This window comes from Hypanus sabinus, chromosome 8 (assembly GCF_030144855.1).
Source record: "Hypanus sabinus isolate sHypSab1 chromosome 8, sHypSab1.hap1, whole genome shotgun sequence".
Lineage (NCBI taxonomy): Eukaryota > Metazoa > Chordata > Chondrichthyes > Myliobatiformes > Dasyatidae > Hypanus > Hypanus sabinus.
The window spans coordinates 108,013,398-108,029,232 of record NC_082713.1 but is presented as its reverse complement, the minus strand read 5'-3'; the positions used below and the strand labels follow the sequence as shown (position 1 = coordinate 108,029,232).

The window sequence follows — 15,835 nt, the reverse complement described above, 5'->3', positions numbered from 1 at the left end:
GAGTACATGACGGGCATCCAGCATGTCTCGGGAAAGGACAATGTCGTGGTGGACGCACTCTCCAGAGTAGCTATCCAGGCCCTGTCCCTGGGGGTGGACTGTGCAGCACTGGCAGAGACACAGCAGGCAGACGACGAGATGCCCAGCTACAGGACCGCAGTCTCAGGTTTGCAGCTGCAAGACTTTCTCGTAGGCCCAGGTGAGAGGACCCTCCTGTGCGACATGGCTACCGGTCAACCTCGCGCCATCGTCCCGGCAGCCTGGAGACGGCGAGTTTTCGACTCCATGTACGGTTTGGCGCACCCATTTATCAGGACAACCGTCCGGCTGGTCTCCAGCAAGTTCACGTGGCATGGACTGTACAAGCAGGTCAGTGAATGGGCCAGAACGTGCATGCAGTGCCAAACAGCCAAGGTGCAGCGGCACACTAAAGCCCCGCTGCAGCAGTTTGAACCCACCCACCGGAGGTTCAACCACATTCATGTGGATATTGTGGGGCCCCCTACCAGTGTCCCGAAGAGTGTGGTACCTCCTAACTTTGGTAGACCAGTTCACGAGGTGGCCAGAGGCAATCCCGCTCACCGACACATCTGCCGATTCCTGCGCCCGAGCACTGATTGCAACCTGGGTAGCACGCTTCGGGGTACCGGCCCACATTACCTCCAACAGAGGCGCCCAGTTCACCTCCAGCCTGTGGTCGGCTGTGGCCAGCCTGTTGGGAACACAGCTACACCTCACTACTGCCTACCACCCACAGTCGAACGGACTGGTGGAACACTTCCACCATCACTTGAAGTCGGCCCTCATGGCCCGCCTGAGAGGAACTAACTGGGTGGACAAGCTTCCCTGGGTCCTGTTTGGAATTCGTACAGTGCCCAAAGAGGATCTGCACGCTTCGTCGGCCAAGTTGGTGTACGGCGCACCCCTGGTCGTTCCAGGAGAGTTCATACCAGCCCCAAGAGGGCAAGAGGAAGAACCCGCAGCTGTCCTGGACAGGGTACACAAAAGGCTCGACAACCTGGCCCTCGTACCAACTTCACAGCATGGACGGACCCCGACCCATGTACCCAAAGTCCTGCAGGACTGTAAGTTTGTGTTTGTACAAAGGGGTGGACACTGGGCACCGCTAGTGGCCATACAAGGGGTTGTTCAAGGTGATCAACAACAATGGGTCCACGTACGTTCTGGATATTGGGGGGAGAGAGGAGGTTTTCATGGAGAACCGACTCAAGCCAGCCCAAGTGGACTTGGCGCAGCCAGTCGAGGTTCAGGCACCGCGGAGCAGAGGCAGACCTCCCAAACAGAGGCTGATCCAGACTGTGGACATTGGGGGGGTGTATCGCCGGTTCTTGGGGGGTGTGGGGGGGTTATGTGGCGACCAACTTTCTGCGCAGGCGAACTGGCTCACAAATAGCCAGCGTGCGGGGGGAGACTTTGGTAATGCACCTCTGATGTCATTTCCGCCCGGAGAGGGCGGGTGCTAAGGATTAAATGCCAGTGCCACAAAGTTTGAATAAACTAGTCTCGAAATGACTTATCGACTACGTGTCATTATTTCAGCGCTGTGTGCACATCTCTACAGCTCGTTATTTATTGTTATTTATTTATACCTGCATTTGTAGTTTGTTTACAAGTACCTAATGTTTAATTACTGTTCTATAGATTTGCTAAGTATACACACAAGAAGAGAATCTCAGGGTTATATGTGGTGACATGTATTCTGATAATGAATTTTACTTTGAACTTCCATGCAGTATCTATTGCTTTTATTAAAAGGATGACACTCTCCTCAATTGACTTTTGAAAGAAAACATCTGGAACCCCCTCTTGCTGGAGCTGAAAAAACTGATGCCTCAACCACAAAAGTGGACCAAATAGATTTTGGGGCAGTGGTAGTGTGTGTGTGTGTGTGTGGGGGGGGGGGGGGGGGGGAGTGGGGGGGAATGATACCTTTCCGGGAACAGGAAGGGATGACACAAAGCAGTTGCGGCAGCAGGCAGAATACTGACCATTATCAGTGAAAGGCAAGATATGATGACACAACAAAAAGATGAACTGAGGTTTGGAGAAGATTCAAACAATACCAGTGGTAACAACTGAACCAGGGACACAAACCCATTTCCTTTTATTCTCCTGAGGTGTTAACAGATGTTTTTCAAATCTGCAGATTTTCATAAATTTTACCAACTACTTTTGATCTCTATTTTTGTATCTACTGATCACCAACATGTTTACCAGATTAACAACCATTAAGCATGCTGCTTCTCTAACCAATTCTCCTTACCCTGCCTGTTAACACCCCTTTTGTCAAAACAGCACTATTAGAGTAACAAAAGTTGTACTTGTATTCATTTTAATTATAATTATTCACCTATTTCCAAAGCTCAGTGAATTCAAGATGTAAAGTTGTGCAAAAGTTACCTTTGTTATCTTCGGATGCTTCTTCTTCTTCAATATCTTCGACATCCTCCATATCTTCTTTCTGATCACTTTCAGTCTGCTCTTTGCTAAAAGATTTTCAAACAGGACATTTCAACTACACTAACTTCATAACCACAAGAATGTACTGGAATAAATACCTTCAAATTTAAAAGCTGATCTACAGCTACAAATTAGTAAGTATTTTCCAAAATCCAATAAAAAATAATGGTTAAAACTCATTCTGACAAGAAGTGAACTAGGAACCATAAACATCAGAAAATCTGCAGATGCTGGAAATGCAAAGCAACACACAAAATGTCGGAGGGACTCAGCAGATCAGGCAGCATCTATGAAAATAATAAACAGCCCTTCAAGGCTGCGAAGTAAGGGGAATGACACCAGAATAAAAAGTTGGAGGGAGGGGAAGGAAGCATCATAGATTCAGGTCAATTACAGGTTAACAAGATTTAATAGCACTTGGTATGACTGCCAATTTATAATATTCTGGATTGACTAGAGCGCAGACTATGTTCATATACAGATGACGAAGTCAAGTGAAACATAGAACATAGGTGCAGGAGAAGGCCATTCGGCCCTTCGAGCCTGCACCGCCATTCAGTATGATCATGGCTGATCATCCAACTCAGAACCCTGTACCTGCTTTCTCTCCATACCCCCGATCCCTTTAGCCACAAGGGCCATATCTAACTTCCTCTTGAAACTTGATCAAGTTCACATATTGTTATTAACAGAGTATGGATATATCAAGTTATAATAATATTGAACCCTTCATTCTCATGATGTGAATATCCCCAGTTGTCTCATCCCTAGCTGCTTTTAAGCCAACATTCTTTGATGCAAGCAGTATTTCGGGTGGAAGTGCTCCCGTTATTTTGTTGAAACTAACCAATCATACACTAAGATTCTAATAGCAGGTGGTCAGACATGGCAGTGCTTCAATCATCACACCCATTTTTATTTAGAGGGGTTAGATTCCAGCCAGCTCTTCCCAAAATTCTTATCAACTCAAGAACTAAGCTGTCTTAATGCCATTTTGATCAGATACTGTCTTAATGATTATCACCCTTGCAACATGAATTATTGAAGAGGATGCATGCTCATGCATAAATTGAAGCTACAAAATAGTCAGGAATTGAATGATTCTGGGAAAGCAAACTGAGAAGTTTATTGGTGAATGCCATTTGACAGCATCATTTTACTAATGATTTGAGAGTAGGCTACATCTGCCAGAAATGGCCCCCTGTTCTATACGCACATACTGGATTCTGTGGTTCAATACAAGAACCACAGTTGAAAGCCATTTAACTCCCACTTCAGCTCCACCATCAATTAAACTATCATACCTGAAATTTACCCCATTATTATTTTCCTGCACTAAATCCTTATTCTTCAATTCCAATATCCAATCTCTTTCTTGGAAAGAAAACCTAAGAGCAATTGAGGACAGTTATCAGATTCCAAAGGTTCAACATCCTCCTGGTATAGAAATATTTTGTCTTCCTCAAGGGGTGACTTGTTATTTTGAAACTGCTAAGCTTGATGTTGGATACCCAAGTAAGGGAAACATTCCTGCATCTATTCTATCGAGCCCTTTGAGAACTTGATAGGTTTCCATGGAATAACTATCATTCTTCTAAAAATGACAGAATAAGCACAACCTGCCTAAACAAATTTTCCAATGTTCACTGAGCTCTGTTAGTGCAGCAAGACACATGTATGACTGAGCAGACTCTTCATTAAAGTCTTCTTTTAATAAAGGCCAAAATACCATATGCCTTCCTATGTGCTTGCTCAATCTGCAAGTTAATTTTTCATGTGCATGGACACCCACGTTATCTGACAAAAATTTCAATGTCACTTTTGAAAACCCCATTTGTTTTTCTACTCAAGTAGATGAACTCACATTTTACATTCAATCTACCTGCCATGTGCCCAGTATTTTCATCACAACCCAACCTAACCTCAGCTATAATCTTCACTCAAATCAGATTGAGCACAAACAAGAGAAAATCTACAAAAGCTGAAAATCCAAGCAACACACACAAAATGCTGGGGAACTCAGCAGGGCAGGCAGCATCTATGAAAGAGTATAGTCGGCGTTTTGGGCAGAGGCACTTCACCTATATGCTGCCTGGCCTGCTGAGTTCCTCCAGCATTTTGTGTGTGTCACTCAGATTAGATTCTTTAAACCACCACTATGCCCAACAACTTAGGAGCCATGCACGTAGATGTCTTGGTGACTCTTCGAGGGTGGCCCCAGCACCACACTCTGCAGTACCCAACCCAAATGGACACATTTTGTCATGGCTTCATAGAACTCTACAGAACAGAAACCCTTCAGACCATTTCATCCATCCTGAATCATTAACCTGCCTAGATCCATTGACATGCACCCCTTATCCCTCCATAACCATTCCATCATGTACTTCTCCAAATTTGTCTTGAAAGTTGAAATTGACCCCACATGCACCACTTGTTCTGGCAGCTCATTCCACACTCTCACCTCCCTCTTAGTAATAGAACATAGAAAAATACAGCACAGTACAGGTCCTTCGGCCCACAATGTTGTGCCGATCCTTCAACCCTGCCTCCCACATCACCCTCCACCCTACATTCTTCCATATACTTGTCTTATAGAAAAGTCTAGTATACGAGGATCCCCCTCAAATTTCCATTAAATATTTCAGCTTTCACCCTCTAGTTACAGTCTCACCAATCTCAGTGGAAAAACCTGCTTGCATTTACCCTATCTATACCCCCTCAATTTTGTATACCTCTCCATCAAATTTCCCCTCAATCTTCTATGCTCCAGAGTAGTGGTGACCAACCTTTTTAAGCATAAGATCCCCTACCTCGGCCTAGCTGAAAGGCGAGATTGACTCCAAATTGATTAGTTACACACATGCACACTGGGGCAGAAAAGACCGGAAGTAAAACCCGCAACCCAGAATCTCACTCTACAGACAAGACCCATTTTATTTCATACTTACTTTGAAATTAATGGCACTATGATCACAAGATGGAAAATAACACATAAAATGCTGGAGGAACTCAGCAGGCCAGGCAGCAACCATGGAGAAGAGTAAACAGCTTACATTTCGGGCTGAGACCGAAATGCAAAGTATTTCTCTCTACAAGCTTCTGTCACCAGCCCAGTCTCATTCACTAATCGCAGATTAAGTATCACACACACTTGTGTTGGGACTATTGTGCGCTCACTAAGGAAATGCTCTTGAACACATTTAACAAACTCTATCCCATCTGGTTCCTTTACAGTATGGGAGCCCCAGTCAATATGTGTAAAGTTAAATCACCTACTATAACAACCTTGCATTTCTTACAGGTCTACAATCTCTCTACAAATTTGTTTATAGTCTATAACATCATCCCATTAATGTGCTCAAACCACTCTTATTTCTTAGTTCTACCCATAAAGCCTACAATATGCTACCAATTATTAATTTACTACTACATCATTCAAAATGGTTTTCTAATCTCCTATAGCCAATTCATATTTGAGCTTTTAAATTCAGACAAGATTCTGATTAAACTGTCACTCTTAATATGTACATGAAATTCCATCGCACAATCACACTTACCTAAAGCTTCCTTTAACAACAAAATTAACCTTCTCAAAAGTTCACTGTCTTTCGAAAATGTTCCCCTCAGTGGCTTGTCACTGACTTAGGAAATCATTTCTTTAAACCTTGAATTAATTCTCCCACTATTACTAATTTGAAAAATCATTCTGTGCAGATTACAGTCCATTGTGATTCTTCATTACCCTTTGATATGTGCTTCTACCTTTCTTAGAAATAATATGCCCTTCCTTACCATAAGGGAGCCTAGAACAACCCCCACCAATGCATTGTTTTTGGTGTTTCCAAACTGCTGTTGCTTCATTTTCCAAGCTATATTCCTTTCTTTTTCATTTTTTTTAAACCGGTGATTTATCTTCCTTTTCCATTTTGTTACTCTTCTAAAGGTACCTTGGAATATTTAATACCAAGCTTGATCACTTTGCATAGCAGACTGTACCCATCCCTTTCCACCAGGCAGTTATCAACTACCAAAGCTGTGCCCACTCAAAGAATCAATTTAGATTTTCTAAACCATTTTTTTCCTCTGCTCTAATGAATGTTCACTTTAGTATACATTGCTCCCCTCCCATTCCAGTCACTTATACCCATTTTACTCCCATATACCTTGTTCCTTAACTTTCCCCTCTCCCACCCTCCCAACTGCTATCAAATTTAAGCCTAATCCCCATCCCAGGTATTTAAATTACTAGACCCATACATCCATTAAATACTAAACACAGTCAACTCACAGATTAAGTAGTTTCTGTGATTCAGGTACTTACTTGTCAATGTCTGCCATCTTCAAAAGTTAAGTATCTGGGGAGGAAAAGGGAAAGTTCAATGTGGTTTCAAAGTTATGGATTTTAACTGTTAATTTGTCCATTTAGAGATACAGCATGGAATCAGCCCTTCTGGGCCAACAAGTCTCGCCATCCAGTAACCCACCTATTTATCTCTAGCCTAAACACAGGACAATTTACAATGACCAATTAACCTACCAACCAGTAGGTCTTTGGAATATGGGAGGAAACCCACGCAGTCTTGGGGAAAACGTACAAACGACTTAGAGATGGTATTGAAATTGAACTCCAATAATCAAAACCCTGAACTCCGAGTTGCAACTCAATAACTACTACTCTACCATGATGCCTGTGTTCTCCTGAAAAATCATGTTTATAGGTAAATCAAACACCAGAAATATAGCCCCTGAAAGATTCTGTGCAGCTATCTTTAGAGCTACAAATCATTAAAATATTCATCCCAAACTAAACAGAACTGGATCTCAATAAGCATCCCAGTAAGGAATTCTCAAATGTACACTTACTTTGGCCAAACAGACAAAAGCTTTTAATAAGCTGCATACAACAGGATTTCATTCTCCAGTTTTAAAGAGAAGCAAAGCAATTCCAGGTGTAAGCAGTTAAGTTACAGTGTGAAATACGAAACTAAAATACACAAGTGACAAGGAGAATAGTAAGGTAGACATGTGTCAACTAAAAATCTTACCAGTTGCAGTATCCAGTTTCACAACTAGAGGGCATTATAATGCATTCTCGCAGTGCAAAAATCCGTATACCATTTTAAACAGCCAAATTCCAATCAGATTATTGAATTATTCTGAAAAATGACTGAATTATCACAAATAAACCAAATATGTAACTAGTACATCAAAAACATGAATTTTGTCTCTTCATATGAAAAACAATTACAAATAATGGGACATGTGGCAAGAGAGAATCATTGCTCTTAGGTCAAGGATTGTAAAATGATCTTCAGCCACAACCTCACAGCAGTGTTACTTTCTACTTTTCCTGCAGAGACAATTTCTACACTTCAGTAATTCACTGACAACTAGCCAAAAGTTACTTCAACAGCCATTCAAAAGTAGAATAGACTTGAAAACTAAACGCTGACTCCTTAATCCAATCTATCACTACCACCTTACTTAAGTAATTTCCCAGCAGAGAATGGAAACTAGATCATGCAGAACACACCAACTTCATTCGTCTCTTGAGCCAGTGAGCACAAATGAAAGCCCCTCAATTTTTTTTTGTATTATCGCCAGCCTCTCATCTAATAAAACTCCGCATTCACAAGATTTAAAATAAGAGATTTGCAACTGCTTCAAGTCAGACTTCCATGTGTCACAAAGACACCTGCATTCAGTCGATGCTTTAGTATACCTGCTTGATGACAGATTTCGCTATTTATCAGCAGCCACATGACCTCAACCTATAAACAAGAGGTTCTGCAGCAAAGCTCAGTTTTTACTTCATCCCCTTCCCCCCTCACCTGCCAGCTTGCACACCACCTCCCTGCCCCACCTTATTCTGGTTTCTTTTCTCTTCCTTTCCAGTGTTGAAAAAGGCACCCTGTCTGAAACGTTAACTGTTTATTCATCTCCATAAACACTGCCTGAAGCTGCATTTCTCCAGGTGTTGCTCAGAGTCATAAGAAGTACAGCATAGAAATAGGCCCTTTGGGATCCATTAGTCCATGCCAAAACATTTTAACTGCTTAGTCCTAGTGACCTGCACCCAGACCATAGCTCTCCACTTCCCTCCTATATATTCAAAGATTCAAGATTCAAAAACTTTATTGTCATTCTAACCGTATATCAGCTCTGCAGGGCAGAATGAGACAGCGTTTCCCAGGAGCAGTGCAATCATAACAAAACAAACACAACACTAAATAATAAACACAACAATAAATCGTAAAACACAACAGCCACATGTCAGTTGAAAACAAGTTATAAGTGTCCAGTGCAAGTTAAAAGTGTCCAAAGCAGAGTCAGGTAGAGCAGCTATTTAGCAGTCTGACTGCCTGTGGGAGGAAGCTGTTTAGTAGCCTTGTGGTTTTAGTTTTTATGCTCCTATAACGTTTACCTGATGGCAGAAGAACGAACAGTTCATGGAGAGGGTGTGAGGGGTCTTTAATGATGTACCGTGTCTTCTGGAGGCATCAACTCTGAAAGAGGTCTTGGACAGAAGGTAGGGAGACCCCAATGACCTTCTCTGCTCCCCTAACCACACTCTGCAAGGCTTTTTTGTCGGCAGCACTGCAGCTGGAGTACCAGGTTGTGGTGCAAAAGGTCAGCACACTCTCAACCACTCCTCTGTAGAATGTAGTTGTAGTTAAGATGTTAGTGGGGAGTGATGCTTGTTTAAGCTTCCTCAGAAACTGCAATCTCTGCTGGGCTCATTTCACAATCCCAGTGGTGTTCCTGGACCAGGTGAGATTGTCCAAGATCTGCACCCCAAGGAACTTGATGTTTTCCACTCTCTCCACTGTGGAGCCACTGATGCTGAGGGGTGTGTGCTCAGGCTGAGACCATCTGAAATCAATGATCATCTCCTCGGTTTTGGTGATATTAAGCATCAAGTTGTTGTCACTGCACCAGCTCTCTAGGTGTTTGACCTCCTCCCTGTACATTGTTTCATCATTTTTGCTGATGAGCCCCACCACTGTGGTATCATCTGCAAATTTAATGATCAGGTTCTTCTTGAATCTGGCTTCACAGTCATGTGTTAGCAGTGTAAACAGCAATGGGCTAAGCACACAGCCTTGTGGGGATCCAGTGCTCAGTGTGATGGAGTCAGAGATGTTCCTGATATATCCATCCAATCTTCTCTTAACATTGAAATCAAGCTCCCATGCACCACTTACGCTGGCAGCTCACTCCACTTTGACACCCCTCAGTCAAGTTTCCTCTTAAATATTTCACTTTTCACACTTAACTCAAGACCTCTAGCTGTAGTCCAACCCAATCTCAGTGGGTGCCTGCTTGCATACACATTTATCCCCCTCAATTTTGTACACCTCTATCAAGTCTCCCCTCAGTCAGTCTTCCATATTCCAAAGAATAAAGTTCTAACCTATTGAATCTTTCCTTATAACTCAGGTCCTCTAGTCTCAACAACATTCTTGTAAATTCTCTGTACCCTTTCAATCTTAGTGTCTGTAGGTAGGTGACCAAAACTGCACACAATACTCCAAATTAGGCCTCACCAACATCTTACAAAACTTCAACATAACATCCCCTTTCCTGTATTAAATATTTTGATTTATGAAGGCCAATGTGCCAAAAGCTTTCTATATCACCTTCATGATCTCAACCTCCCCTTTATATTGAAATATAAAATTCAAAGGTGCCGAGTTTCATCAGATTTTATACTGGTCAAGCTAGGCAATGCACAGAAGGATCCTAGGCTTTGAAGTATTAAGGTTGTACCAGCAAGCTGATCTATTCTGCAATGTCAGCCACATGAAATGATCTAACAACTTCTTTACCCACTGCTTATAGTTATACTTGCATCTAATCCAATGAAGTAACCCAACATTTTCTAAAGTTGAATTCATGCCATGTATCAAAACATTTATTCAGTTATAACTGGCATATTAATCAGAGTGAGCCACTGCAAAGTAATAAACACTCTCAGCATTTCATATTTCTCCCTGCATCTTCAGGAATATACTGATGATTTTCACCTCGAATTCTGGTGAGAATTGGTCAGTTTGCACATCACCAGAAGTCTTAACATACCAATTAAAAAATGATGTTTTACAACTTTAAAACTACGTGGCATTAAAGCTGAAGGCACAAAACAAAGCCTTTTTCGCCACATCTCTCATATGGACAAATTATACAAGAGATTCAGTACTAAAATCAAACATTTCATATTTACAATTTGCATCTATTCATTTCAACAATTAAACCTTCACTTAAAGCACAATTAAAACCTTGCTGGGGACTCAACTGTAGTCGCAAACCTTGACATGCCTTTATCTGGAACAGTTTGTCTTGCATCCTATCTGTGCACAAAAACAAAGATCTACAGAAGGTAGGTTTCACGTGTTGGTTCTCAGAGTCCCCTTCATAAAGTGTTGGTTCTCAGCCTTACTAATTGCGCCATTTTGTATTTTCTCACCATTTCAACATTAGCCTTCAACTACAAATTCTCTAAAGCATAGCTGTGGCTACATTCAATTCTTTAAGAACAAAGATAAGCCCGTGTCCAACTGTTCTCTATGTAGAGGTGGTGATGACCCATCTTCTAGCACTACTAGTTCTCCCGATGGAGGACTAACCGCACCTCGCTCAATGAAATGGTTGGAAATTCTGGGTTTTAGACCTAGTGACAATGAATGGTGAAATACTCCAAGTCAGGACTGTACACAACTTGTCATGTGACAATACATTCCTACACACTTGCTGAGCTGATTTTGTTGGCAGAAGCTGCAGTTTGGGAGATAACAGAACAACTGAAATACACCATAATGCCTGCAAATTTGAGAAAAATTAAAAGCTAAAACATCTACAAAGGAAAAGTCAAATTCCACTACATTTGACTATATTTCTCTATCAAAAACTCATGCTTGGCATGCTAGTTGACTGCCAAACTACCGTAAATTCCGAACTATAAGCCACTACTTTTTTCCCACGCTTTGAACACAGCGGCCTGTACTACGGTGCGGCTAATGCATGTTTTTTTATCATGCCGCCAAAAACATTTTGCCTCGTAACAGTAGACCAATAAATTTGATGAGTAGTTCACAGAGGTCCAATGAAATTGTATGATAAATCAAGCGCTCTTTCACAATTAAATTATTGTAAATCAGTCATTTGTACTCACCCTCATCAACATGGAAAACACTCGAAGGAAAGCATATGATGCAGCTTTTAAGTTAAAGGCGATCAATCTGGCTGTTGAAGAAGGAAATCGAGCTGCTGCACATAATCTTGGCATAAATGAATCGATGGTGAGACAGTGGAGACGCCAGCGTGAAGAACTGAGTCAATGCAAAAAGATGACAAAAGCTTTCAGAAGTAATCATAGCAGATGGCCCGAACTTGAAAACCTTCTTGAAGACTGGGTTAACACAGAGAGCAGGCGGCCGCGGTGTTTCCACCGTGCAGATCAGACTGAAGGCTAAAGCAATCGCCACCAAAATGAAAATCGAAGATTTCAGAGGTGGGCCATCGTGGTGTTTTAGATTTATGAGACGAAAAGGCCTGTCCGTCAGGGTACGCACGACTCTGTGTCAGCAGCTCCCTCCCGACCACGAGGAAAAACTTGCTAACTTCCGCACATTCACTCAAAGATAGCGGAGAATTCCATTGGGCCAGATGATATCATAAATATGGATGAAGTACCTTTGACGTTTGACCTGCCTCTCACTCGGACTGTTAATAAAAAAGGTGACTCGTCCATCACACTGAAAACAGGTGGCCATGAGAGAACGCATTTTACTTGTGTTCTGAGCTGCACAGCATCCGGACTAAAGCTTCCACCGATGGTGATTTTTAAGCGGCTGACAATGCCAAAGGAAAAATTCCCAAAAGAAATCATGGTGAAAGTCAATAAGAAAGGTTGGATGATGGAGAGTCTAATGAAGGATTGGCTGAGAGAGTGCTACGCCAAGCGACCAGGGGGATTTTTTCACAGAAAAAAACAGCGCTGCGCGTTGAGTGGGAGGCTTGGATGACGAGCGGCGAGAAATCCTTTACCAAAACAGGACACGTGCGAAGAGCATCTTTAACTCAAGTCTGCCAGTGGATCCTAAATGCGTGGAGCCGTGTCACAACATCCACCATCACCAACGGGTTTCAAAAGGCTGGACTGCTGCGTGATGAAGAGGACCGCGTGCGCTCAAGTGAGAGCGACAACGAAGAGACTGAAGTGAGTGACGAGATCCTGAGTTTGTTCAATTCGGACACTGAAGAAGAGGACTTTGGTGGTTTTAGTGCGCAGGAGGGAGATGAAGAAGGTGATCAATAACTTTTCCTGGTAGGCTGCAGTATATATATATTTTTTTTACCAGTCGTTAGGAGATATTGGAATGTTGTTCGTGCACTGTTCAGTAAAAAAGTATACGCAACGTAATTTGTGTGTTACCGATATGTATGTATATTTAAAAGTAGCTGTGTTACAGGCACTGTTCGATAAAAAGCATTTGCAATATGTATTTGTTTATGTTACCATACGGATTTAATTAAAAGTTTAAAAATCCTCACGTGTAATATCTTTCTGTGTAAATATCTCATATTACAACGTGGGACACCTGCGGCTTAAAATCCGGTGCGGCCTGTACAAGTACAAAATTGATTTTCTTTCTAAAATTAGAGCGTGCGGCTTTTAATCAGGTGCGCTCTGTAGTCCGGAATCTACGGTACATACACATAGCTATCAGATTTCTGAACCATTCCTCTTCTGCATCATTTTTTAAAAATTGTAACTTGTTGTAATCTTATCTTGCACATTACTGCCACAAAACAACAAATTCCCCAACATTCATCAATGACAATAAACCTGATTCCAAAACAACTCAAACCCACAGCTATTCACTAAGATAAAACCTCTTGGCAGGTCAATAGATGGAAAAGTCAAATATTATGAATGACACTTCTCTCCCATGTACCATTAAAGAGGGATCAAAATTTGTCTCACTACCAGTTTTCTCTTATTTCAAATTAGCCTTCAAATTTCCATTAGGCAACTAAACTGCCAGCCCTCAATGACAGTTTTTCTTTAAACCAGAAGCCTATATTTGTATAATCTTTGCCAATTCATCAATGAGAAATAGCAGCAGGAGAAACTCATCTGGCCCGTTGAGCCTGCTCCGCCATTCAATACGATCATGGTTAATTTGACTCATCTCCATCTACCTTTTTGCTTTTTTCCCCCATAACCTTTGATTCCCCTTCTATGCAAAAATCTATCCAACAAATAAATTCTCTGAAATCATTAGTTTCAAGTGGATGATCCAACACATCCTGACAAAGGCATCCAAGTTTACAAGAGATGAAACCTAGAATAGAATCTACATTTTCTTTTCCACAGGAAGTCAGATTAATCTATATAAAATCAGGAAGTGCTCAGAAAGAAAGCCAATGTTTTTCAGTGAAGTTGCCAACTTATCTTTAGTTTTTCCTTAATGTAAAGCAAAAGTAATCTGAGGTTTACATTTCAGATCACAACTCAGCAAAACCTTATGAAAATGGTGTGAAGAGGACCTATGAATCTGATCTCAATGGTGAAATACTATTTTATCAAGTTGCTTGAAAATTGGTGACTTTCAAATTCTGGGCAATAGCAAACAATAGGATGATTCAATCAAAATCAAGACTGAAGAATAATCAAGCCTACCTACCAACACCAAAACATAGTAACATTCACAAATAAGCTGAACTTGCTTTGTTGGAATATACCACCATCAGTAATAACAGTTTGCGAACTTTTATTGGTTTCTTTCATTCAAGTCCAACCCTTGAATGTCCAGCCCGTCAATCCAGTCAACAACCCCTTAACTGAAGTAACCTCCTGAAACAGATACTACAGGGTCTGTTATAGTCACAAATATACTTCTATAATCTTCATTTGTGCAGTCACAAATGTATTATAGAAAAACACTATATAGATTCCACTGTATGCTGTCTACCGTTTTTGAGAGGGGTCAAATCCAGATATCTTTTCTAGATTCTAAAATAACAGCTTCTTTGTGCAATGGACACACTGTTATTCCTCAAAGCAACCTATATAACCATCCCCCTGCATTCTACAGGTTCCCTTTCCACTTGCTCCTCTGTGCTAATCTCCCTCCCAGCATTTATTCCTGCAAGCAGCATAACTGCTACGGACCTGCACATTCACCTCCTCTCACATCCATTCAGGGCCCCAAATAAGTCTTCCCAAGTGAGGCAACACTACTGACCCCTTTGACCCCTACTGGGGTCGTCTATCGTGTCCAGTGCTCCTAATGCAGCCTCTACATCAGTGAGACCTTTCATAAATTGGGGGACCACTTCAAACACCTCCACTCCATCCACCAAAGGCAAAGCTACTCGGCCAAACATTTTAATTCCAATTTCCAATCCCATTCCAACATGCCAGTCCATGGCCTCCTCTTGTGCCACCCTCAAGAGTGGAAAAGCAACACCTTATTTCCAGGTTAAAAAAAGTTCCCTCCCCCTCTTCAATTTCCCACCTGCTTCTTTTACCTCTCCTATCATTTCCCCCACCCCTTCTGCTACTCTATTAGATTCCTTCTCCAATCCTCTACCTTTCCCACCCACCTGGCTTTACAAAACACCTTCCAGCTAGCCTCCTTCCCCTCCCCTCACCTTTTTATTCTCCCTTCCTTTCCAGTCCTGAAGAAGGGTTTCAGCCCAAAATTTGCGATTGTTTATTCACTTTCGTAGATGCTGCCTGACCTGTGGGAATTCCCCAGCATTGTGTGTTGCTATATAATTTTGTTTTGCTAAACATGCATGGCTTTCTTACAGAGGGCATGAATTATGACAAATAGCAAGTAATGCAATGTGGACCAACACCAGTAGCCACTCATCTGATGGGTGCAAATGGCCATGAAAATTACGTTTGCCTTGTGACCGCATAATCATGAGGCACTGTTGTACTATTGCAACGTGGATTTAATAGGGGATCATTAGAAGGTAATGAATGATAGGCTAAACAATCTAGGGCTTTTCTCTTTCGAGCAAAGGAGGACAAGAGGTGATATGATAGGAGTCCCCCCAAAACTAATTGATAAGCTCAAAAACCTTGGGCTTAATGCATCCTTGTGCAGCTGGATCCTGGATTTCCTCACTTGCAGACTCTCCAGTCAGTTTGGATTTGTAACATCATCTCCACAATCGCCATCAGATTGTGCTTAGCCCCCCCATTCTACTTGCTTCATGCTTACGATTGTGCGGCTAAGCTCTGCTCCAATGCCATATACAAGTTTGTTGACGACAGTAGAGCAAATCAAAGGTAGTGATGAATCAGCATATGAGGGAGACTGAAAATTTGGCT

The 15,835-nt window shown here is 41.9% G+C and overlaps 1 protein-coding gene across 3 annotated transcripts in view; it reads right to left on the bottom strand.

The window, feature by feature from the left end:
* The window catches only part of nap1l1 (nucleosome assembly protein 1-like 1), an 87,277-nt gene that overhangs the window by 63,822 nt on the left and 7,620 nt on the right, over nucleotides 1–15,835 (bottom strand). For all 3 annotated transcript variants that reach the window (XM_059977559.1, XM_059977558.1, XM_059977557.1), the window contains exons 2-3: nucleotides 6,806–6,839; nucleotides 2,422–2,507 (exon numbers count right to left, since the gene is read on the bottom strand). In XM_059977559.1, coding sequence (XP_059833542.1) covers nucleotides 2,422–2,507; nucleotides 6,806–6,822 — 103 coding nt within the window. In that variant the 5' untranslated portion in view covers nucleotides 6,823–6,839. The remainder of the gene's footprint in view (nucleotides 1–2,421; nucleotides 2,508–6,805; nucleotides 6,840–15,835) is intronic.